The sequence below is a fragment of the Bactrocera tryoni genome, chromosome 1 (genome assembly GCF_016617805.1).
Source record: "Bactrocera tryoni isolate S06 chromosome 1, CSIRO_BtryS06_freeze2, whole genome shotgun sequence".
Classification (NCBI taxonomy): domain Eukaryota; kingdom Metazoa; phylum Arthropoda; class Insecta; order Diptera; family Tephritidae; genus Bactrocera; species Bactrocera tryoni.
Genome location: NC_052499.1, coordinates 1,883,536 through 1,910,972, shown reverse-complemented (window position 1 = coordinate 1,910,972; position 27,437 = coordinate 1,883,536). Strand labels below are relative to the sequence as shown.

The 27,437-nt window shown below is 36.4% G+C and overlaps 2 protein-coding genes across 2 annotated transcripts in view; one reads left to right on the top strand and one right to left on the bottom strand.

Moving 5' to 3' along the window:
- Nucleotides 1-27,437, top strand: part of LOC120775658 (poly(U)-binding-splicing factor half pint) — a 249,908-nt gene that overhangs the window by 114,789 nt on the left and 107,682 nt on the right. The gene's annotated exons all lie outside the window — the stretch shown is intronic.
- Nucleotides 18,595-21,935, bottom strand: LOC120775671 (pyrethroid hydrolase Ces2e-like). The gene is made up of 5 exons (XM_040105945.1): nucleotides 21,626-21,935; nucleotides 21,175-21,300; nucleotides 20,101-21,121; nucleotides 19,263-19,395; nucleotides 18,595-19,198 (listed from the first exon to the last, which is right to left on the bottom strand). The coding sequence occupies exons 1-5, from the start codon at nucleotides 21,875-21,877 to the stop codon at nucleotides 19,054-19,056; spliced, it is 1,677 nt and encodes a 558-aa protein (XP_039961879.1). The 5' UTR covers nucleotides 21,878-21,935; the 3' UTR covers nucleotides 18,595-19,053.

Sequence of the window (27,437 nt, the reverse complement as noted above, 5' to 3'; positions counted from 1 at the left end):
ATCCCTGCCGATGTTTATAACAAGTAATCATTAAAAAACTTGCATTGCCTCAGGAACCTGAAGGTCATAATAAAAATTTGTGTTAAATACGGGAAAACTTAATTTTTTGTCAGTCCGGGTCATTTTTGATCAGATCGCATTAGCTTGAACGGTACCAGTTTTCGAATGATCATCAGTTTGTCGGGTTTTTAGTTTCATAAGCATAAAGCAGATTCTTATAGTCTAGCATATTTAATGAGTTAAAAATTATTTACTTCAAAAATTCTTAGCAAATCATATTCAAAACTCAATTTAGGTATTTCCAAACCTCATTCGTAGGACACAATCAATCATTTTCATTTTTTTTTGGCTTTATTAAATCTACGCTTAAAAATAAATTTGATTATGGATATTTATTGAAACTTTAAACAAAGCGCAACTAAAGATAACGCCATTTCGGCTGAATTAAAACACTCAGAAACGTTTTATACTCCGAAGCGCAGATGAATGAAATCGAAACGGCAGAAAAAAGAATAATTAATGACTTTGTTCAACACAAATATTTGTATGCAACAAACAGCTCAACAAAAACTATTTTTGAGCAAACAGATTAACAAAAGTAGCTTATAACAATAAAATAATGACGAAGTAAAGAGTTAAAAGTGTGTACACAAAAACTAATACGCGGATCAATAGACGTAAAGTCAAATAAATTAGTATGCAGATTTTCGGACACATCCAAATGGTGGATACTCATTGAAGTTTGGCGTGAAATATGACAGCGCATTCAAGCGTTAAGATTATAAATAAATAATAGAAGTGCTTAATATTAATTTTCAAGCGCTCGGCAGTGGCTATCGCCTCGCTTCTGTTGAATTGGCGCATTTCTGTCAGTCATAACGCTACTTTACGGCAACGAAAAATAATAAAATTATGCAAATTCCCCGGAGCCAATGAAAAATGAATAAGTTTGAACTATTTTTCGACTTTAAGTGCCGATAATCGGACAAGTTTCGCCATTTAAATGCATTTGCCATGGGATCTAACGGTATTGACGAAGACTTTGGAGATTTTATGTTACATACGGTACTTCGTTTTGTTGCTGCCACGCTCAATTTTCATTTCATAAGTACTAATAAGAATTGAAGTCTAGTTTAAACATGCGTAATAAGGATCAGATCAGCAAAGTCGGGTCACTCAAATCTTCACCACGACACCCTTTATACAGGAAATTGCAAAAACTTTATATTCCAATAATGAGCCAGCACTTAAAATTCTAACAATTCTTCTTCACATGAGAGAGGAATGACTGACTGCTTAAATTGTTAACATTTAAAAAGTGAAGTGGCTTAAATCAAGAATTTGACGGACTTATATAATAACTGCCACCGAATTTTCGTATAGCTGCCACTTTCAATTAATTATTTTAAATACCTTTTAATGGGTTGAAGAAACCATTAACAGTCATTAAAACACCGGATTACCGGATTAAGGCGGCTACTTGTAAAGAAAAGAAAGTAGCCCAAAAGAATATTATTTAACTTTATGAAGAAATGAACAATGAACACAAAGAAACCGCAGAAGACTGCGAACACAACAAAAATGCGGTAGCAGCACAGTAACCCACTAAATTATCATGTTTAAACCATTAATACCTAGATGAATGCCAAATGAGCTAAACCGAGTGTGTAGAATGAGAAAAAAAGAGGCGCGAAGCAGAAGCAATAGCAAAAATAAAACTCGGAGGAGAAACAATAATAACGTGGTGGCACATCGTACGATAAAATTGAAAGTGAATTCGAATACTTGTTGTGATCCGCACGCCAATTATGGTTCGAGTGGCGAGATTGATGACTAAATTAATTTGTGTAATTTAAAATGCAAATAAATTCGAGTTCTCGCCCCATAGACAGTCGAAAGAGTTAGCAAAAGCGCAATGAAGAGAAATATGGAAATTAGTTAGAACTAATTTGTGGTTATTTATTGTTAGAATGGAAGAAGAAGGGAAGCAGAAGTGAAATTGCAATTTTATAAAATATTTTTGTTGAAAAGAGAATGACATAGTAGGTGGGAGATGGATAATGAAGGAAAAGCTTTTTACTATAATTTTGCCAGCATTTTCTTTCTTCCGCATTGTTAGGGCTATATTGAGCTGTCTATGGAAAAACAAATGCGCTGGAACGCGCGATTTATAGTACATTGATACATTGATAAACTTCAAAGAAAAAAATTGTGAAAAAGGAGTTCGCAGTTAAACTTATAAGGACTTTGGTTATATCTTTCGTTGAGCTACCTTTTCGGTCTTTATACCACGGATATCATAATAAAATATTTGTAGAATGGATAGTCAAGTCGATTTTTTTTTTATTTTTCATCTGTCGAAGCTTTTTACCTTTGAAAATCCTTTAGTTAAAATCTGAAGATATTCTTAATCGCTACATCATTTAAAGCAGAGTATTTCAGAGATATTTGAGGCAATTCCTAAGCATTTTACATTTCAGCCACTATCAATCACGGTTTTCGTTTTTTCTCTACACAAAAACATGAGTTCAGCTACTAAACAAAGCTTTTTCGATGCTTTTTTGTGGCTTCTACTTTTTCGCAGAAACTTCGTCGACAAAAGTCATTGATTTACTTGAAAGACGCAAACCCGGGCATCTCTATTAAGATGCGATGAGAAATGTTTTCACTCTTCTTGCGCCATTCATGCTCTCCAGCATATTGCTGTTTATTCGCTTACGACTTCACTAGCGCAACATGTTGCAGCCAATTTGTTGCTGCTGCCATTTTCGTCGGCGCCGCTGTTTACATTGCGAATTACGCAAAGCTGCCAACAAATTGCGAATGCCAGTTCATACATACATACATATGTATATGCCTTATGTGCAAGTCGAACGTCCAAATGCGCATTTATATACCAGCAGTGCATGGGTATGGGTGTGTGTGTGACCATACAAAGCTACTAGACGCATAACAACAAATCTGCATTGCTGATGGACAGCCGTTGATTGCATAATAAACGCTTTGCTTGCAACAATTTTTCACTTTGCATAAATCTTCGCGCCATTTATGGATTTGTTTTCCCCATTGTATGCGCCAACCACTACACCGACACACGCACACATGCCCAAACAGCCGCACAAGTCAAGCGCTCGCCAGCTGTTATTGCTGCAGTTGGTAGCTTGTTGAAGATTTCATGGCGAAAATGAAATTTTGCTTGCAAATTTGTGCAAATCTCAAGAAAAACACACAGTTTTGCCTTGCTTAACTGTAAATTGCTTGCATTGTGGCGGCTTCGGCCGTATTTGAAGTGAGTAAGCCACGTTTTGGAAGAAATTTTTAACGAAGTCGCGTAAAGCTGTCGAAAATCTGTGGAACATAAATTTTCCGAGTGGCTGCTGGAATTGCAGAACGGCGATTGCAATAACAACAAGGACTGAGTGTTTTTTTGCAAATTGACTCAAAAAGGCTGTTTAGTGTTTGGGTCTTCAATTCATAAAGCTCTCAAAACTGATTGAGTAATACTTTGAGAAATAACTTGTCCAACGTTGGGACCGTTAGTTTGTATGGAAACTTATTTTATATGAGTGTAATATTTCTTGCCATCGCGATTTATGAAATATCTTTGAATAATTAAAATTCCTCACAAATTAGCAGGGGCTAAGACAGAGACCTTCACTTTCCATATTGGATCTAGAGTCGTCTCTTAAACAAGCACTACAGAGGTCTTCTTTACTCGCATGACATTCGGGCCACCGGAAAAGACCCGAATTTATATACGGGCATGGAATGCGGCAGCGTTTCCAACCTTATTCTCTACTACAACACCACAATTTCGTACAGAAAACTCTTTAACTCTTGATTTACCGATTTGAAAATTTAATAAAGTTTTAGTTTTAAAGGGCGGCATTAGGTCGTAATAATTTGTCTAAGTTCGAATGGTCTCTAGCCGTTCGATAGCTAGATCTTACCTTATTTCAAGGTTATTTGATTTTCTTCATAAGATATAGGTTTTATAGCAGAACTTGCTAGAAAGGTTCCAACCTTGGCTATTGATTCCACTCCCCTCACTCTACTCTGGAAGTTTAGCGAATCGAACAAACAAGTGGCATAAATATAAGAGACTGCCATATAGTCAATGATACTTCTATTTAATAGTACAGATAGCGTACACAGTGTCTTGGTTGAAAGAAAAAAAATAGTAATGAATTAAATTGTGTCGTAAGCCAGAGGTGATCATGACTTAAAACATTAGTGTTTTAAAGCTTTGATATCGTTAGTGTCTTTCATCGTAACAATCGTTAGTCTCTTTCGTTAGTGTCTTTCATTATAACAATCATGTGTAATTTAACAACTAGGTTAAGTTAGGTAAATAGATTGAAAGAAATGCCTGTCCGTTGTGATACCCAGAACTGCTAAGTATATGTACATGTTATGTTCGTTCAAACTGAAGAATATATATGATGGATCTAGGCGGCTAATCGATATTTCAAAGAAAGTTACGTTTATATGCACTCAATTAGGTTAGAAGAGAGTTGGTGATAATTCATAAATTTTTTTTTTTTTCAGTTTCAAATAGTATGTTTGGCCAGTTTGCAAGAACCTAAGCGATTAAATATTAATAATCTGGAAATAGTTATCTCATGTGACATAATAGCGGTTATATGTATATACTTAGATGCACATAAATTTGTGTAGATTGGCATACATAACAAATAGTGCAAGAGCTCACACGTGTCCGGCATCGTCAAATGCGGCTGCCACACAACATTGTCTCTCGACCGCATTTATAGAATAACTTTAAAATGTACACAAACAAGTGCGCAAAAGTCTAAAGATCTCAACTCAGACAGAAGAAACGAAAAAAGGAGAGAAAAACAGAAGAATAGAAAAAATAATGGCAAAAGATACGAATTACTATATACATGGACTATACATTACAGTACTGCTTGGGTGTTATATATGCACTCGTATGTGTGAATAATATAAATCGTAGAACCATCTATAATCTGTACCAAAATTTATGATTGGTATTTATTATAATAAAGTAGCAAGGTCGTAAGAGTTGAGTTTTGGAAATTATGATATAAATATGCTCTCAGCTTTAAGGGTCACCCTAGTGAGATATGTTAATATTGTAAATAATTTATAAGTACATATATTTCAAATATTTAATTCATTTACTGTTTACATTTATTCTTTGCAGGTAAGCTTCCATTCTGATGATTCAAACGTTTTTAAAAACAGAAAGGTTCATGAATTCCACAAATTATAACGAGCTGGTCCAACATAAACCTATGTAAGTAAGCTACAGCATATTTTGATCGAATTTGCTTTTCGGATAGAAGTTAATTAATCAATAACTGGCTAGAAACTGCAATGCAACTCTGCGGGCTATTGTCTACGCTGTAGTTTTAGCTGTGTTTAACTCTGTCGGTTGTTGTCCACGCTGTAAATTTGGTTGTGTGCATTAATGAAATAGCAATCAGCTGATGAATTTTAATCATTGAAAAAAATACAAAATGAAGAACAGCTGATCGTTAATCGAGCCTATCGGTAATCGAGAGCAGCTGTGCGAAAAGGCTATAAAACTTTCCGTGATTAAAAAATTTTTCAACTTCGTTTAAATTGTGATAGAGCATGGATTCCTTTTTCACGACTTCCAGATTTCAACTTCTTATTAGTGGGTTTATTTTAAGCGATTTCTAATCACATTCGATTGTCTGAAACACATTTCGTAAGACCAATCAGCTTAGAGCTGAGCATTTATGAAATATCAAATCTTTACAGGCGTTCTTCGGGAGCCAGAGGCCAGTCATGGAAATTTGGCTTATGAAAAGCATAAATAGATATATTTTGAATATAGTTACATTTTTATATAGGCATACTTGTTTTGCTGCTTCTATGATTTTTGATAAAATTTTCAATTTTAGCTGTGTCATTGCTGTGCCTTGGATTGCCTTTTCTTTGCTGCAACTTCTTTAGTAATTTCCTTTGCAATTACTACGCTTCCATAAAGTCTCTCATTTGTTATTTTCTGTCGAAAATACAGCACCGTTATACTTCTTCCGCTAATTTACTTGCACAACAATACAAAAACAGAAACAATTTTCCACGCTGTAATTAAGTAAAATAATAACTAGAAGTGGTTAGTTGGCTTCGTTCCGTCTTGCAACCCTTTTGCAGCTCAAAATTCCATTTACGATTGCTTTCATTATATTTCGTGCTTTAGGAATTCCTCTGGTGCTCCTTAGCCATGTGTCTTTCAGAGTGAATTTCGCGCTTTGTTCTGCATTCTTGTGAATGAATCTGCGCTGCCTTTATTCGCCGGCAACGTTTTAAGCATTTCGCTGCATTCATTATTCACCGATTCGCTACTCTGTGCTTCCTACCGCTTACCGTTAGTACAAACAACTTTTAGCATTTTTCGTTGGATATTTTCTGTTGGAGATAATTGTTTTTGTCATACCATCAATTATAGAAATTCTAATATTCCACCGTGCTATTTGGTAGGAATGTGGAACGTGGAAATATTTTTGTCGAAGCGTTATTGTTTTGCTATTCTTCCACAGCCATTGCATTTCCACTATTCTGCGGTACTTTGACTATCCGGTTTGGCAATGTTTTCGCCGCTTCCTTTTCGTGCTGTGCGCTCTTTTGTTGTGTATAAACTTAAATTGCAAGTAAAAACAAAACTATATCCGGCAATTTGTTGTGCTCTCCCCATTTCCCACCTTTAGTTGTACCTAACAATGTTAAAAATGATATTTGTGTATTAAGGTGGTCCTAAAAAATAACGAATGAGGGATTATTTTGGGTTTCGATCCAAATTTACTCTATTTGTATATATTTTATATATTGATTCTTCAATGTAAGCTTGTCAAATTTATCCCCTTAGTTATAAAATCTTAATTTGAGCAACATATGGTACCTAATATTGCCTATATCATACGTAAAATGAATACTAATACAGTATTTAGAAGCGATGGAATTTGATTCTTGTTGAACACGCTTAATGTAGTTGTGTCACGCCTTAATGTAGTACTAAATTTGTATATATCTTACATCTATCATCACTAAAACTCGTATAATGTTCGATCTTTATGAAATAATATTCGGTCTACATTTTTGGTACACCCTAATTTGCACGTATAGTTGTCGATAAATCTATATAAAGAGTTTGCAGTGCTTTTGTTGGCTGTCTCTTCAAAGTAACAATTTATTTAACGGGTTTCTATGTTTCAAATTATGCTTGTACAGGTCTATATGCTTGTGTATTTGGGTATATATATCGTTCCCTTTTTGGCTGTATCAACGCTGCTGGCGTTTTAGACAAGTATGGATTCATTTTAATTATGTAGTGGATATTTTAAGTGTTGGCCTTCTTGAAAAATTATTTTTTCGCTATGGAAAGTGTGCCAAAGGTATTTAACATTTATTAATTTAGGCCTCGTGGGTGGTGAAGAACGAAAGGTCAACTCTCGGATTGATTGAGGCGAGCGTTTGTGATTATTCAACAAAAATTTTTATTAAAAGTCATGTACTTCGCTTTTGAGAGATAATGAAAGCTTTTGAAAAGATGCATTACAGGGAAGGTTCTGCAGAAATCTCAACATAAAAGTTATATACATTTGCCCAGTCTAAGGCAGGACTTCGTATATGTTATCTCAGAAGTATTCCTGCATATGCCAGAATCAGAGAGAATATCTTAGATGTCATTTTCTCTACCAATTGTAACCATTATCCTTCACAATGCGATCGTTTATGATAATGACATATACCTTGGTCTATGGAATATATGAAACGTAAAGCTCTGAATAAGTGCTGTGCCAATAAGACGAAATCAAATTGGATGAGTAGACAATCTTGGCTTCAATTTACATTTAGAAGATGTAGTTAGTTCCATGCAGTTATAACCATTCTGAATACGAACAAGCAAGCATTGTCAGAAACTTAACACGAATCATGTTTTTATGGTCTTCAACGAGGTTTTGTGGTGAAATAGTTATATACATATCTAGTTTAATATCATATAAATGTATAGAAGTTCTAAAATTAGTATTAGCTCCTTTGTGAAGGCAGTTATTCATACTAATATAGATTTCTGTTGAGTATTTTCTCATTAAAGTTACATAAGATCTCTTCCTTAGTACCTGTCTTTGCTAATCCTACATTTTGAGGTTCGTGTCTTTGTTGAAGTCTAAAACTTGCTTAGATTTCAATTAGTTCGAGTGAAGCTCTACGATCCAATGAATAACGCACCTGAATCACTCAATCTGAACGCCATTGTATATATTCTTCGCGCCTCATTATATGTGTCATTCGACAACCGATTGCAATAAAGCAAATTGATGGCAACAAAGCTGATATTGAATGCTTTGAGAAGCAACGAAATAAATCGACATAATCTGCAAAGCATTCATTTATGAAAAGTACTGTATTTAATGGAAATGTATGCAGAAATATATTTTTGGTATTCGAGTTTCAGTATTTATTCCATTTAGAATTTAGATTAATTTGACGTGACAGTTTTGTTGCCGCATTTATTATTTATCACCTTTCCATTCATTCGATTTCATTATTCGTTGCTTTAGCTGTTCCAATTATTTTTGTGTATTATTTGTTTTATTTATGACTAAGCGTCAAGGTTACCTACATTTATTTCGCAAAATAAAGGCAGACAACAGACAACACAAAATAAAAGTGGAGACACAACAGAATGGCAAAGTAAACAAATATGGAGCAAAAAATGGAGAAAACAAAGCGTCAAATACAATAAAATGTAATTGCATGACTGGAAATTGAAAGTTTTTGCGGCGCGTAGACCGTCTGACACACTGAGCGCCAAATTAACATTGCAGTGAATAAAATAATAAATAATAATTCTGTAGCAAATAAACACAAGAAAAAATTGCATGGAATGCATGTAACCTGACAATGTGCCAGTGCAATAAACATAGCCACATCACTTTTTCGATTGAAGCGGGATTTTATTGGATAACTCTGCCATGAAAAACGTACAATTATTATTTTTCCAAGGAAAACCCTACAAAATAGCCAAATAATGGTTCACAGCGCGACCTAGCGGCAGCTTTTTGTTAAAATAAACAAAAAGAATAGTCATTTGCCCCAAGAAAAGCAAAATATCGCGATTTTTCTGACTATGTGAATAATTCCAATATTTGATTGAATTTCTTTGAATTTTTTCTGTAAACAACTTCTTTCTGCTACCAAACCTCAAATTAGCTGAAAAGTTTAAAGAGCTAAAGCTTAAAAGCACATTTGGATTTCTGCCTTCATCACATACAATAATACAATAAATAATTTATTTGGTATCACAGTGTAATTTTTAAAAAATTCCTGAAATTATTGGCGTTTAGCCGGCAAACAACGCCTACAGTACGAGTATTTTTCTGTTCCAAATAGAAATTGTTTTTATTAAAAAATAAAAACAGTGCATACAACCTGGTATGGGGTCACTAGGCTAATATTTTTAATCCAGAATTATTTGATATTCTCAATTGTTTTGTGCAAATAACTTAGTTACAGCTTCAATTTCATGCAAACGCGAAGAATTTTGTAAACAATTAACAAATTTACATTTGAATTGAACGCTGAAATTAAAAATCAAATGTTTTATGTGGGAATTTTCGCAACTTTAGTCGCTCGCATGCTTTTGTGCTGAGCTCATTTACACCTTTTTTCTTTGTCGGAATATTTTCGGCCATATGTATGCACTTATATAGGTGATACATGCCTGCGATTGGTCATATATGGCGTCTGAGGGGCACGTTAATTTTTATTGTGATTGTTATTATTTTTGGTGTTTTATTTTAATATCTTTTTTGTTATAATTTTAATTTCTTTCTTGTTTTTGTGTTTGTCTCAGGCGTTCACCTCCTGAAAGTTTATTGATATTTCACGTAATCGCCGATTTACTGCTTATCGTACGGCGATCGGCATCGTTTGTATGTTACAGAGTCGTGAGTGTCATACTCAAGCCTGCATTTTTATTATTGGATGCGCTGTTTTGAAGTTCTATTATATCTTTACGATTTCAGTCAGTTAGTTGTCGAAATAGTGATTACAGTAAAAATTTATTTATTCGTTCAATTTGATCTGAAATTCTCAGCCGTTTTACTAGACGCAACGATTTATATGTATGTGGGATATGTAACACCAAAAGATGATTTGTTCGATTTATTTATTTTCAAAAAAGCAAAAGTATTATTTTCAGTGTAAACATTTAATTCTACAATTTTACAGCTCCAAAAACAAGAATCTTGAATTAGCTGAGTGCACCATTTTGCTACTTTACCACTTCGCTCTGAATCTTTGGTTGATGTATGTATTTTCCACGCCTTCGTCTTAGGCTCAAAGTGTGTCTGTGCAATTAAAATTAAATCCGAAAATTGGTAAAACAAGCACCGAATACTTGACCCAATATTTCTCGGCTTGCGAGCGAACAGCTGTGCGGTCAAGATACTTTACAGCTCAGCTGAACGCAGCTTGAGGTGCGGAGAAATGCCACCACATAAGTGCAGGAAATAATGACGAGAAGAAGATTGATATTTGTATGTGCATGTATGCTTAAAATCGCCAGCGAGAAAATTACAACAACAATAACAAAATATACAAAAAAAATATTTATAAAAATGCGAACGAGCAGAAAATCGAAAATCACAAAACAAATTAAATACTACAACATGCCTTTTGCTTGTTAGCATCATAAACGGTGCCATCAAAACAACAATGAGAAGCAGTATCGACGCTTAACAGTTTAATCAAAGCAATGCATTTATGTTCACAACAATTTCTAGTCAGCGTTCAACTCGACAATCATCTCGTGTCCAGTGTCCCTGGAGCATCATTGCTCTACACGCCCGAGTTGGCACGTCATCGCAACGCTGCCGCACCTTCACCACGAGGCACATAGCGCGGCGCTGCACTGACACATTCAACTCGTTGCCATTCAGTTGCGTGCATGCGTAGTTATTTTGTTGTTGCCATTTTTTCCGCCCAACCTTAAGTTTTCATAATTGTTGGTCACTTAGCATATTTAATATTTATTCGGGTTTTTTTTTTGTATTTGTTTTCGTTTTCGTTTTTGGTTGTTTTAGTTTTTAAAAGCATTGCGTGACCAATTGTTGTAATGTGTTGCAACTGTAATGTTTGTTAACACCTCCTTGCCACTTAACGCTTTAGATTGTGTCGACAGTTTTATTTCAAATAAATGGTTGCCCATCCAATTATGCACATAAAGGGTGATCGATTTCGAAGTCCGCATAGACTTTAGACTTTACATATCTCCACAGGAAAAAGTCTAACGGTGTTTTGTCACATAATCTTAGTGACACGATCGATCGCCACGTGAAATTATTTGCTCACTGAAGTATTCTCTTAATAAATCCATTGATTGATGCGGTGTGTGTGAAGTGGCGTCGTCTTGTTGAAATCAAATGTGGTCGTGATCACGAGCTTCAATTTCAGGAATCAAATAGTCGGTTATCATGGCGCGATAACGGTCACCACTGACGGTTATGTTCTCTCCGGCATAATTTTTGAAGAAATATGGCTCTTGAATCCCTTCAAAAAAATTATTATAAAAAAGAATCCCTTCAGTTTGTTCTTGGTCCCAAATGCGGCAATTTTACCTACCCATTGAGCCAGAAATGGGCCTCATCGATGAACAAAATTTGGAACGAAAAGGTCGGAGAGCCCCTAAAGCGGAGCGATGTCGCTTAGGAAGGTCGATCGGCTCCTCAGTTCTTGCACAAGTTGTATTTTGTACGTTTTCAATTTAAGATCTCGACGTAAAATGTGCCAAGTCGTTCCCTACGCCAGTCCGAGTTTCTACAAACGGTCATTGTCTTCGTGTACGCTCTCAGCTATGGCTGCTATACTTTCTTCACTTCGTGCTGGACTGGTTGATTTTGAGTCCGCAAGTTTATTTTTGGAAACATGCTCCATTATTTTCTGTGTGGTTTCAATCTAAATCAACTCAAGAACTACTCGGTGGATTTGAGTAAAATTCTTGCAGCCAGACTAGTCTCCCAAATTGGTAATTGGTATGAGGAACATTATTTTATTGAAAACTTGGCTGTTAGAAACCCACTAAAGTTCTACGGCTTGTAACCACTCCGAGAAGCACATAACCTAAAAAATATTCTCTAATTTTGAAATAATGTACTAAGATTTTTAATGAATATTTCAAATACTACAGTTACAGTCTACTAAAATGCGGCGGCTTGATCAATCAGCTCAATAATTTTTTTTCAAAACTACTTTTTTCGATTTGTCTGCAGTTGTAACTCGAAGGCAATTCATACGATCTGACATTTCCCTAAATTACAGCAAATTTCAAGAAGCATGGGTTATTGTATAGGCAAAATCTTTCAGATTAATAATCTTTATTATATTTTTTGTTTTCAACCTCAACAATCACTGCTGTTGTGGTGTAATTATTAGTAGTAAATTTGAAAATAGCGAATAACCAGCTAAAAATATTTTTTTGGTTTTAATCATGCACAAATATATCCTCCTCTTTCTAAAATACTTCATGCTGTGGTTTTCATAAAAATAAAATCCCATAAATCACCTCGTGTTTAGGCGGTCACACTGGGCGTGCCCCTTAACAATTCTTTTATTTTGGCTGTCGTGATCTTGAAATAAATCAATTTCAAACTTTGAAATTCAAATATTAATTAAATAATAACACACAACGAAGCAAAGGTGCCAGTAAATTGCAATAAAAATTACAAAAACACACTAAATCAAAAATGTACAATTTTCACAAAAAGGTAGCGACCACAATTACGTAAATGAGCGCCCAATTAAAAATGCAAAGCAATGCGCGTGGACTGAGCATAATAAAGCAGTGGAAAGTAAGACTTTATGTGGTAATTTTAATTTGTTCGCGAGGTAATAAAAGTCCACAATTTGATGGCTGCAATTGGCAATATTTTGCGTCGCCACTCCCCCGTCCCTTCGTTTTTGCTCTTTTGATGAAATTTGAGACTTTTTCGCAGTACGTAAGTTTGTAGGAATTTGTGGATTTAATTTAAAAAAGTATTGACTTTTTGCGCCACACTTTTATCCAATATTTTCTCTCATTTCTTTTTGAACCTTCTTCCATTCTGCAGCACACACATGACATGTGTCAAATGGCAATAATATCTTTTAAATTGAAAACGTGATGTGCATTTAAACGCTTTCGCAGCCACAGCTCATTTACGCTTGTAGATGTGCTGGAAGTAAGGAACGTTCACATACATAACTATAGTTTTAAAATTTTTCAAAGCATTGACCTCAAATGTCAATAAAAATGAAAATTAACTGTTTTTGTCGCATTCCTGCATTGCCATGGTATTGCCTCCCTTGTTATACGAACTTTTGAGTAAGAGACGGCTTGAGTTTTTGAAATGGAAACTACTTTTAATGTATTTAAATACATTTTGAATTGTTCTCCTCCAACCTCCATTTTCTTCTTTTTATCGAGTTGATCAAAGCAAACTGTTTACTGTTTTTACCAAGAGCTCTCCAATTTCAGTCTTCAAAGTCAATTGAGTTAACCACGTTTGGAGCAAGGGATTGTGATTCGTAAACGCAGTGAAATACTGTAGCTTCGCCGGAAACTGTACATTTTTTAGAATTTTTACAGTCCAACTCAATCGCTTTTGCTTCAATTGGTTATAGGTTAGAGTCAATAGATAGGAATAACAATCAACATTTATAGTTTTATTTCATCCAAGGATCCTTTGAACACGATGAACGATAATTTTTCAGCCAAAACTCACAATAATCTTTTTAGGAAAATATTTATTTACAGAAGCCCATGCATTTGGATCCTTGTTGAACTGTAGTATATACTGATAAATCCAGATAGTGTTCATCATTCTGAGTTTGCAAGAAAAAACTCTGCCAAGTTTGATGAAACTTCGCTAAGCACTCAAGCAATTTTTTCTGACTCTTGAATATATTTGGGCTCAACCTCCCAAGAAAATCGAGTATAAATTATTCTCTTATCCGTTTTTACAAAGCAAATGGGTCTGTCAAAAATAAAAATATATGTCATAAATGTAGAGTTAACAACTCTATACCGTCTTCATTCTATAACATATTTCCTCATAACTTCCAAGCTTATATGTATAAAAATTATAGAATTACTTATTTCCAATGACCAGGCCAGACCGCTGAACCTGCATAAAAAGAGAAAGCAGGATCTTTTAAGCTGAAACATACTCGTACAAGCATCTTTTGCAATCGCGCTTTGTCCGAGACAGTCTCCATAATATTCAGCTCACGTCACACCGTGGGTCATACTAATTACTTGTAACTGATTTGCTTTAGAAAAAGTGTTTTTGTTGTTGTTTGCGGTACAAAGTGCTTGCATATTTAATTTAATTGTTATTACGCCACACATTTGACATTTAAATGTCGCCAACAGTGTCAGCAAGACAATAATTTATGTAATTTACAATGTCAATGTCAAGACGATTTCTCAGTGCTCTTCTCTTTGTGATTTGTTGCTGCAACGCTTAGCGATTACGGAACGAACGTGTCAGAAATTTTGTATGCTGTTGATGTTTCGCTGAGGTTGCTTCACTTCAAAACCAGCGCCGATTTGTAGCGCGCCGACATTTAAGTTTTGAGAAGTGCAATGACAAAGACGTTCTGGCAACAACAGAAGAAAGCGGTTAACTATTTTTCTTGGTCTTTGTTACCTTTATTCAAATAATTTCAAGTTTTTAATTCATTACTCGTGGATATGATCGGTTAACTTTAGGTTCTCCATGATTTCTGAATATGCTAGGCTGTTGACAAATACACCAACGAGTTAACGAAAGGATGTGAATGGACTATATGAATTCTTTTTTCAGTATGCTTCACCAGTTTGGGTGAGGATCTGGGTCTCAAAATTATAAGAATTTGTAGATAATACTTCACCACTGCGGCTAAAGCTCAATTTCGTAAAGGTTCGAAACCTGAAGGTTCAATAGCGAAAACTCGATCGGGATTTGAAGTCTATGATATATAAGGTATCCAAGAGTTTGAAAGGCGAAGGTTTTAGGTGTAAAATTATGTAGATTGAAGTCCGTAAGGCGCAAATTTATCTATACCTATTATATAGAATACCAGAAATATTACGGATATCTGATCTTATAGTAAAGATGGGTAAAAAGTCATGCATAGATTCTACTAGGGTTCAATAAGAAAAGGTTCTTAAGTAAAAACATCATAGAACTTGAATATAAAGCAGCCATTCCCCAGGCGACAAGAATCTTTGAATCTTTACAAATCAAATGACAAAAATCGGTGTATGTCTCTCGAGTAAAAGAAGTGTACAACTTGCAACAAAAAGGTTTACACTGCATTCAAGTACAAAATGTGCAACACAAAAGAAAGGAAGCAAATAAGGGACAAGAACGCAGAGAGAAAAGCGCAAAATAAACGGAAAAGTAAAAACTACGGTTGAAAAGACAGTGAAGATTTCTTGAAAGATGCGACAGGCTGATGTGTATATGCACGAGTGTGGGAAAACGTGTGCACACATGAGACACAATCGGCGCGAGTGTGTGTGTGTGTGCGTTGTTGGGCAGATAGACAGACAGCGGTTCACCTTGAACTCGTTGTTGAACTTGTATGCCCGCTGACGCACCAGAAGGCCGGCTATAAGGCTTAGTCAACCGGGTGCAAATGGCTTTATGGCCATTAAGTCCATACACACTCATGCATACGCTAGTATGTGTATGCGTGCGTGCGTAAAAACATATGTACTCTACTAAGTGCTGTATTTATTTTGTGGCTGCTTCTTCATTTAGTACGCTTGTTGTTGCTGTTGTTTTTTGGCTGTTCCTCATAATTCGCCTGCTGCTCACAATGTGACGTTGCGACAACAAAAGTGAGTGCCACTAAAGGCATGTTTACACACAAGCCACGTGCAGGGGTGTGTGTGTGCTCACTGCAACATCTGTATTTCCGCCGCACACCTATACACCAGCGCACATGAATGGTACTTGCACACAAGTCGTGCATTTTGTACGTGTTGTGCGCGAATTTTGCGAATTCATCTCTTTGCGCTTTAAATCACACATTTTTCTTCTCTTTGTTGTTGCCATTTAATGGATATACCTCACTCGCTAGCAAGTGCAACGCGGCAGCGGGCAGCAGGGGCTGCGTAGCAGGTTGTGCCACTTTTGGCTGGCTCTCTCTGCATCAACACACAGCAACCGCTGTCACAACCACAACCACAGCCATAACCACAACCATTGCCAACAGCTAAGGGCATTGGCAATGGCACTGGCTTGGGCAACGGAACTGGCAAGGCATGGCATGGCATGGCGTTGCGCTGCGTTGACTTCTGTTGCAAGCTGGCCATAAATTTATGCAATGTGCTATGCGCAAAGGGACTGCACGCCTACTTACATGTACATAGATATATTTTTATGTGTGTATTAGGATGACCCAAACAAAACTATTTTCGGATTTATGGGCTTATTTAGTATATGAACTTGCAGCCATAAACTATTCTTGCAAGGCAGCATTTCTTTCGAAATTTCAAGTGGTGTCATGTGAAGTACACTTTCAAAAGCTGTTTTTGTTTAAAATACCATAACTTTCGAATCGTTTAAGATAACACTTATTGCATCGCGGATTCTTGTCGTGCATGAAATTTCCAAACAATCTTACTCAACAGGATTCATTCATTTTAATTGGAACTGAGAATCCCGCGTGGACAGAGATAGTTTTTTTTTCACTTATAAACTCATGAATTAATTTTGTGTCAGTATTTTTTCACACCCTAATGTATTTATGCATATACATATCTATATTTTATTCGCAGCCCCTTTCGCTTGCTTTGTGCATAGCTGCTCTTTTTGCGGGCTTTTTGCGCGCTCAGAGAGAGCATTTTAAATGCATTTGGGGCTAATATTAAGTGAAAACGCTTGCAAGTATTACAAAAATTAGTTTTGGCATTTTAAAGATTAAAAGTGACAATAAAATCGCTAAATTGCTTCGTTTAGATAGTTCACATAACTTTGTTTTACTTATTTTTGAACGTTTTGAAGAACGAGTTTTATTAAGCAGAGCATTAATAAATATAGATTTAGTACGATCATATTTGTCTCAAAAACATATAATTTTGATATTAGCTAACTTTCGGCTCGTAACGACTTAAGACTTAAAGTTTACCTTCAATATGAAGAAGAAGCTTCTCCAAATTTTTATGATTTCTTGGTAGAAATTAAAAGTTATTATGACGGTATAATTAAGGTGAGGCATAATCAATCTAGATGGATTTAAAAAATTTTTGTCATAGACCTCTAAGTCCTCATATTGTTAGAATCTTAAGATGTTAAACTTTTCTCTCTTTTTCTTTACTGGCGTAGACACCGCTTACGTGGTTATAGCCGAGCACCCAACAGCGCACCAGCCGTTTCTTCTTTTCGCTATTTGGCAACAAAACGAGATACCAAGTGCAACCAGGTCCTTCTCCACGTGATCTCTCCAACGGAGAGGAGGTCTTCCTCTTCCTCTGCTTTCACCGGCGAGTACTAATTCCAAAACCCTCAAAGCTGAAGTATTCTCTTCCATTCGAACAACATGACCTAGTCATCGCAGCCGCTGTCTCTTGCGGTACTCGCCGCAAAACTTTTCGCTCGAACACTTCTAAGGCTGACTCATCAGATGATGTCATTGTTAATATAGCAGGAAGGGAATAATGAGGGACTTGTTGAGTTTGATTTTTGTTCGTCAAGAGAGGACTTTACGTTTCAATTGTCTATTCAGTCCGAAGTAGCACCAGTTAGATTTCAAGGTTGATATTGTTGTTGCTGCTGATACTGATCCCAAGATACACGAAATTACCGACGACCTCGAAGTTATGACTGAAACCTCGTTTGGTATCGAACGGCTCGGTGAAGTACTTCCCTATCCTGACGAAGCTTTTGGTGTCGCTCAACGTGACAGCCATATTATCTTTGCGGGAATATCAAGTTCAGACATAGCCGCATAGCGGCAGTTCACTTTCGTTCGACGAAGAGATGCGTGTGTCGGTCTTCCTTTCACGCGTCGTTTCCAAGATTTAACTTTTACCTAGCGAATATAAAGTTAACCAAGCATATCTTTTGGCTAAATTACAAAATTTAGCTACACATATTTCCACTGTGTCCCGTCTGCATTATCACCTCTTCATGAAATATTGTTTCTTAACTCATTATCTGTTGTGATTGCAGCTTCTCGACGCCGAACCTTTCTTGTGTTTGTTGTAGTGCGTTTTTTGCTGCACAGAGGCAGGTGCGAATTTTGGATGGAACAAGATAGTGGTCCGAGTCGATGTTAGGACCTCCGAGCGCATGCACATCTAAAACACTGGAGACGTGTCTTCCGTCTATCACAACATGATCGATCTGGTTGGTAGTTTTTCGACGACGAATCTTCTTATGCTGGAATCTAGTACTACAGATAACCATATTTCGGGCCCCGGCGAAGTCAATCAGCCTCAACCCATTTGGGGATGTTTCGTCGTGGGAGCTGAATTTACCGACTGTAGTGCCAAAGATACCTTCTTTGCCCACCCTGGCGTTAAAGTCGCCAAGCACGCAATTCTAAGCATTTGTTGAGTTCTCCTAAAACTTAAAACAAATTTTATTCCCATACATTTCAAACGCCAATTTCACAACTCAACGCTTAAAGCTCTTGAAATCCCCAATCGTTTTGCTTAATTAATCACCTTCGGTGCTCAATTCAATTAAGCAACTCAAAATTAAATGAAGTGCGCGCAGACACTTTGCATATAGACACACATCCATCGGCAAGCTTTAAATAGCCGTTAGGTATATGCGAAAACACTTACATACATATGTATTGGTTTAATCTGCTCCTCTGGCGTCAGAGTTCACATCATTGACAGTTGACTGAGCCACAGCGACATAATTGAATTATGCGGGCGCGTTGCTCGCTTCAAATGGGATGAGTCAGAATAAGAATAAAAAAAAATCAAAATGGCGCACATAATAATATAGAATAAAGTTAATACGGAAGCGTGTTTCAAGTTAAGTTTTCACAATTTCATTAATTGTTATCATCTAAATGAAACAAGCGTTTCCACTTTTCGTAGGTTTCCTTGGCGAAATTGGTGCCCGGTTGGAATTCCAGTGAACGGCCTATTTTTGTATACCCTGTGGGATAAGTGGGGAGCTCGCCAAAGAGTGATGAGCTGAAAATTGAAAAAAAGCTTTAATTTTGGGAGAGTTCATTCAAACTATAAACCTTAAGCTCACCCAGCTCTTACAAATTCATATATGAATTTTGTATACTGTCGAATCATGGATGCAGTGCTGGAATCGTTCCGCTTAAAGTTGCAGGCGTTCATTTCGAATAAATACATTAAATCATCCATGTGTTCGACACGCGCTAAAATTGAAAAATGAAATGTTACTTGATATTTCAAACGATAATGAAACGGAGGAATTGAGTATTTTGTAAGGAAGTAATGAGTTATGTGTTAAGGCTGTTTGGTTAAGGTTTGTCTAACACTTTCAGAAAAACTGAACAATAAAGTCATGTCCAAAGTTGCTAATTTCTGAGTTCAACATCCTAAAAATCTTAGTAACCTCCGTAATCTGGTTTATAAAGTTAGTCTCTTAAAACTGTATACAGTACGATCACAGTAAAATACTAATCAATTGTGTACCTTTAATTCCCTTTGAAGAAAAGTAAAAAAAGAAATGGTGGAACCCCATCTTTTTCTACACTAAAGGATCCTTAAAAAATAATGATTTCGAACCAATTTCTCTCTGTCGGATGTCGATTTTAGCTTTAATGTCATATTGTTTAACGATCGAACCCTTTCTCAACTATTTTGTAAGGGGTCTCGCGGCTGAGAAATTTTATTGAAACGAATCAACTGTAAGGAATTATATCTCTCATAGTTTCTGACTTATTTAGATCCCTAAAACAATTAATTTAGCATTACTCACTCGTGTAGGAAACAGAATTCAACATAACACAACTATATGACGTATAATTACTAAAAAATCTCGAAAATTTAGTTTGCCAGTACTCTCAATTGTTTCAAAAGACGATTAATTCGGCTTCAGAAATTTAGATACTACGCACCTGGCCGAAGAGGATAGTCCAGATTGCTAAACTTGCTTCTGAACTCAAAGCTGTAGGGAAAGACTTTGATGTGTGGAGCAGCTAATTCGGTTAAACGTTGTGCACCAAAGCGAATGATCGCATCCGAGAAGAAGTCGCACAAATGCGCCAAATTCCTACGATCCAGTTCCAGAAAATTTGGCAAATAGTGCTGGCGCAATGATTCGTTAATCTCACTCAAACTGCCATTATAGCCAGCATACATAAATATTTCTGGCGCCAGCTTTTGAAAATCTTCATAAAAACTGCGTTCCAGTTTCGAATCTTTGAAAATATCCACAGCCGATTGACAAAATTCACCGCTTGTAAAACCGATCAGTATAGGCACCTTGGAAAATTCAGCACGTTTAAGACTTTCAAAAGGATTTTCAATTAGAAAACGCTCCTGACCGAAATCAGATTCAATAACCGGTAAATATATGTAAATCGGATTATCCTTGCCGAACGCGAAAAGGCCACGCAGTGTTGCTGCGATTTCACTACCGTTAAATTTGCGCAGGCAGTTTAATAACTGCGCTTCATCCGCTACTTCAGTACAGTTGAGTACACGCGCTTGTTTGCGCAGCAATTCCAATTGTGAGTGCTGTGGCAACACTGTCTGCGGTGGCAGCGAGCCGCTCATTATAATGGCCTTGTGGAAAAGTCCTCGCGACATGGGCGAGGCCAAGTGTAACTGAACACTCAGGGCACCAGCGCTATAACCCATAAGGGTGACGTCTTCGGGGTTGCCACCAAAATGTTGAATATATTTCTGTACCCAACGCGTTGCCTGCACTTGATCCTTAAAGCCTGCATTGCCGGGTATGTCACGTGTGCCGAGTTGCAGGAAGCCGAGCGTGCCCAGACGATAATTGAATGTTACCAGCACAATGGGCTTGGCAAGAAGATAAGCGGGACTGATAAAGGTACTCAGCGAGGAACCAATATACAGACCGCCAGGATGTATGAACAAAAGTACTGGCAACTTGGCGGTTTCAATGTTCTGGAAGAAGGAATTAGTTTAGTTGAGTTTAGAAACTAGCGAGTGCAGCTTACAGTTGGTGTGTAAATATTGAGTATTAGGCAGTCCTCAGAGGCATTTGTGGCGTAAATGGACGGACAATCATGGCCATCGTAACGAGCATCGATGTAGCTGGGTAACTCATCAAGTGGTTGGGGATCCTAGAAGTGAATGAGGGCTGTTAAGTGCGTTACGAGCGTTACAAAGAATTCTTATTTGATTTGTATGGACTTTTCTAGAGTAATTTAGCTTATTTATGTATGTATTCAAACTTAAATATAACTGTGACGACTTCACATTAGTTGGGTTGAGTAGGTCAAATTATTACACAAGTCCGCTATAGTCTTCACTCTCAGCTCTTCTGAGACGGAGGCAGAGAAATTCAAGCAAATAGGTACTATGATATCTTCATTAATTGCTCCGCCTCCTCCCATGTAGTCTCATACCAGCTTCCAAATTTTAAACCAGCATTATTTAAACTCTTACCTTGAACCGTAGCTCTTTCACAGGCGGCTTCACGTACGGTATACCACGAAACGCATAGTACTCCTCACCGGTCCAGCTTTTATTACACACCCCCGTCACGGTAATCTTACGTTGTTGTTGATCATTGAACTCGATTTCAATAGTTTCACCGTTGACCAGCGTAGAGCAGCTCAATCTTCCTTTTATTAGACAATTGAATAATGCCAACCAGTAAATTGAATTTGTTAGTGATAAATATTTAATGGAAGCCATGATGCTGCCCACACATATTAAATGGAAATTACAGCGTAAACACTTCTAGATGTCTCTGTTCTGAAAAACAAACTGCGATAATAATATCAGCCGTGGTCTCGTTAATATTCCGCGACATTTAAAATGAGGTGAGCGAGTCTCAAGTATAAGAGTGACGATGAGAAACCACATCTAAGCTAAGTTAAAATACACTCATAGTGTAAATGTTGTTGTCTTGCTGAAATGATAATAGACTGTGATTTCTTTGAACTGTTCATAAGCTCTTTTCGTATTGAAAATGAAAATCTGAAATTATTACTGCTCAAATACCAGTCTCTTCATATTGTGGATGTATAAAATACATCTTAAATTCCCAAATTTCTTCCATTGCACCTCATATTTTCATTCCTGGTTCTAACAATCACGAGAAGTGATTGCTAGGACCTTTTTGACCAATCGAACGGGCAATCTCTAAGCTTTCATTCTTTATTCAAGTTTCAGAAACTTCGATGAATACAAATTTGACTATATTATATAGTAGTTATACTGGTATTGTGCTCTCTTCTATCTAAACTACACCTAAGTAATCTATTGTTATATAGAAATACGTGCGAGCTTATTGAAATGCTGCAATCTCCTTACTCGGTTTGCTCAATTTGCCCGGAGAAATCTAGTAACCGCATTCAATTACTACGCACTTGCTCTCTTTTCTTCCGAAAAAAATATACGTAAAATTCAATTAATTTGAGCGATTCATTCCATTCAGGGTAAATATTCGATTACTCTTATCACTTCAGCTTCCGCAATCTACGTCTCGTGCTCTCGTCACTCATCGAGCGGTCAAATTAACGCGCTCACAATTTATTTGGTAAATTGAAGAGCGTATAAACTACTGCTATCGCGATACTTATTTGTTTTTGTTTGCAAGTTTGCTTACTATTTGCTTCCATTGCATTGAATTTTATTTATTTGCTTGCGCTGCTCACTCATTACTATTGATCCAGCCTGCGCTGCAGTCGCGAGCATCTCACACCTAAATTGCCTGAATGGGTTTCTCGCATTTTCGCCGGCATTCGTGTAATTAAATTCCAATTAAACTTTCAGCACTACGGTGAAACTCATCTACAAGTGCGTTTGTATTGCTTCGAAATATACACAAACAACACACATAATCAGAAATCAAATGTGCACCTAAATAAGAGAGTTGGAATATATTAAATAACGGTTCGTTCATTTTGGGATTTCGAATCTGCAGGGTTGCATATTGACAGCTGTCAAGCTGGAGTGTCACATTTAAGCAGTTGCACCCTTTGTTAATAACTTAATATCTTCGAAAGACAACAAGTTGTGGCAGTAAAATAGTTTGGGACTTACACAGCGAATCTTAGAAGAATTCTACAAAAATTTTCCAGCCGACCATGTTATTGTGTATTTTCATAGGCAGAATACTTACATACATATGTACACATTAGTCAATGAGGAGTAATATAAAATAATCATATAATAATGTCTTGAATCACCGTTAGATTCCGCAAGTTCGTAACACATGGCCCTGTACGCATATTATCACGTATAATTAAAACTCTGGGAACCATATTATATAATGAGTTCAAATGAATTCCATTTAAAGTAGTAAAGTAATAAAAAACACCAGCGCCGTTGGCAGCAGCGTGAGCAACAATAAACAATTTAATTTGAAACGCCAAAATTTATGAGGCGTCTATACGCAAATACACAAACAAATATACCGACCTAAGTGATTTGAGCAATTAGTGGGTATTTACTTTTTGACTTAGTTTATTCCACAGGGTGCTTCAAATGATGAGTAATAAAATCAAAATCCGCGTAGCATATTACTAAGGTCTCAAATGTTTTTCTTGGCCAGGGGAACCTATCCGTTTCCATATAAGGATTCTTTTATACTTCTGTACATTTACAAAATTTTGGTTAGATTGAGGCCAATGACAAAGTCTCCAAATGTTCGCATTTAAATAAAGGGAAAGGAAGTAGAAGAAGTAGAAGAGAAGACATAATACAGAACATTGACAAATGAGAAAAAATTCTATCGTAAAATATAAATACAGTGAAACTTCGATAACTCGTATTTGCAAGGGACCACAATTTAAATACGAGTTATGGAGTTTTTCAAGTTATCAAGTTATACAACTTATAGAGGCAACATACAGAATATACGAATTATAGAGTTTTTTTATTTATTTTTTCAATTTTACATAAAAAACAAGAAATGATTGTACATATTTAAATTTTAAAATATAAAGTACATATGTTATTCAGTCAATATATGTATGTATATATTTTGAAAAATTGTACAAAAAAATTAAGAAAAGTGTTCATTTTAAAAGAAATCCGTAATATGTTTTTGACGGACATTATTTTGGCGTATTTTATCCATGGCATTATCAATGTTTACAATGTCATTAAAAATAGTGTCTTCAACATTTGATGCCATGAAAAAAAGACGCAAATTTTCAATTGAAGCTTTCGCAACCTTTGTGGAAACTGAGGGAATTTCAAATGTTTCATCGTTTTCATTGTCGATGTTTTCGTCACGTACGGTTTTTTGTGAAAGAAAATATACGAGTTGTAGAGGCTTTTGATCGACATTTTTAAATTTTTGTCTCAAGAAAAATACGAGTTATCAAAGGGACCGAAATACATGCATTTTTCGCGAATTTTTCTAGGGACCAAAGAAATACTATGAAATATCAAGGTTTTTCGTTTATCGAGGTTACGACTTATCGAAGTTTCACTGTATAATATAAAAAAATATTTAAAAAAATATTTAAAAAAATATTAATATTCGGCTAATCAACCAAACTTCTCCGCTTCCAATGGAAACATCTGAGCTCAGCTGACTGCGCAACATATTCATACAAGTATAACCCATTTGGACAACCGCATCATCCTGTTTCCAAAGTCCCGACTGTTCTTGCCGAAGCCACGTCGCGGTAGGCATCTTCATATTCAATTTTGGACGAAGGGTATGAACATTAATCATATCCATAAGATCAAAAGAGAACTCTAACACAGCTTAAAAGCGAGCTCGAATCCTGGTTATAATAAAAGTTATGGACTCGAATTGTCTGTGTTTCACAGCTCATCTCGAAAAAATCGAAAAACAACCTCACTAAATATCGTCGCCATTAGCGTTCATCTAGCCATGTCCAGGAAGTTATCTTATGCTCGTTTTACATGCCCCGCTGTTTAGAAGAAGTTAGCAAACTTTTTTGGACCACGTCACTGTTGACAACCAAAACTTCGAAGTTGTAGATAATTTCGTTTATCTTGGAAACTGCATTAACACAACAACAACGTCAGTCGCGAAATCTAACGCAAAATATATCTTGCCAACAGGTGCTACTTCGGACTGAGTAGGCAATTGAGAAGTCAAGTCCTCTCTCTACAAACAAAAACAAAACTATATAAGTCTCTCATTATTCCCGTCCTGCTATATGATGCGGAGGCATGGACGATGACAACATCTGATAAATGGACGATACGAATTTTCGAGAGAAACGTTCTGCGGAAGATTTATGGTCCGAATGGACAAAAACACTCCAGTTCTGAAAGTACTCGACGCAGTATTCGACGCGGTACCCACCGAGGGAAGCAGAGGAAGAGGAAGACCTCCACTCCGTCGGAAAGTTCAGGGGGAGAAGATCGTGGCTTCGCTTGGAATCTCCAATTGGCGCCACATTGAACAAAGAAGAAACGACTGGCGCGCTGTTGTTAACTCGGCTATAACCGCGTAAGCGGTTTCTACGCCAGTAAAGAAGAAAGAAAAGAATCAAGGTACATCCTAAATGAAAGTAATGAAAAAATCGTTTTCCCTAACATCATACATATTTATGACGCATTAAGTGGATGAATTATGAAGGCGTTCAATCATGAAATGTTGAAATAATACATACATAAATATTTAAAGCTGAAATCAGCACGAGCAGTGGCAACGCATCGCACTCACACACACACACACATACGCGGCTACCAAAAGCGTGGAAGCATTCACGCTACAATCAACGCGGTTGGCAATGAAATTTTCCGAAGAAAGCTCATTGCATACATACATACACATATGCACCTACATATGTACTACATGTGTTTGTAATCACGAGGCATAGATTTTTTGCGACGGCCAATAACGGTACTATGGGTGGTGTGAGTGTAATGGGGCGCGACAGCTTCCCGCTGAGTGTCAAGAATGGCTGACTGGGTGACTGAAAGGCGCCAGCGTGCATGTGTGAGAAGGCGAATTGGCATCAGCGTAAACCTCCTGCGCGTATATACATATGTATGTATGAACGTGTGTATGTATGATGTTCGGTTTGTTTGTGTCGACTTGACTTCACTCAACCGGCTTGGGAGGCCAGCTACAAACCAAACAATACCCCGATGAGTTCATTCATTCATTGAAATGTTGAAAAGGGCAAAAAATAAAATAAAACAAAAGCAACACAAACAAAAAACTGTATGCAAATATTTACAATTCCTACACGTTTACGCTTTGTTTACACATTCATTGGCTAGCAGTGATGCGACGAGTCAAATACTCAATTGTACAGACACATACTATATTTACTATAGAAGGGTCTTCAACGGGTTGCAAACAGTCAGTCAGGAATTTCCAAACAGTAACCTATAAGTTGGAAGTTTTTTTTGGGAACGAGAGTAGCAACAGGTTCTAAAAACACCTTGTTTTTATGACTCAGAAACTATGTAAATTTGTAATTTCCTTGAACTTTTTAGCAAAATCCAAAGCTCGAAGTCTCAATAAGCTTTTAACTATGAATCCCTGAGGAAAAAAATAGTAAAACAAATAAATGTAGCTCATCCAATCTCTAAAGTATACTTGTACTAGTACTTCCAGACAGGACAGACCAAGCCGCTGAATAAGATATTTTGACATTATGTAGGATCGATAGAAAATTGAGTTCTTTTAAGCCTATGCAATTGAATATAATATTGTTTATAATGCTTAACAAAGAACATTTCGGTTAGTTAAGAAATGATGGCGAGCTCTTTTTTCCAATTTCTCAAGCGTCTTGCGCTTCTTTGTTGTCAAATATTCTTAATTTCTCGTATGGAACTACCATATTATGCTTAGAGCAGAGCTACAGTTTATTAAAAATATTCTTTCATAGCCTTTCATTTAAAAACCTAGTAGAAGTAGCTGAAGAACCATTATAGCTTTAAAACCAAAACTTAAGGTTTTTAGAACTCCTCCTGACTGAATTCCAAGTCAGTCAGTTTTTTGGGTAATGCCAATTTTGTTGTCCTATATTATAACTCTGAAAACAAATCAAAAAGTAAAAGTATTCCAAATCGATGTCAGGCTTAGTTATCAGCCAATAATTGTACATAATGAATGTTCTCGTTTCTAGCTCAGCCAATATACTAATGAACCTACATATCTGGGATCATGTGAGGAAGTTCATATTTCAGCTCTTTCATATATTAACAGTTAAGGTTCTGAAATGTCTATGTCTATCTGGACTATAACTGTTTCTAAAAAGTTCTGGAGCATTGTCGAACCGAAATGTTATTTAATAGTTTTTTTTTT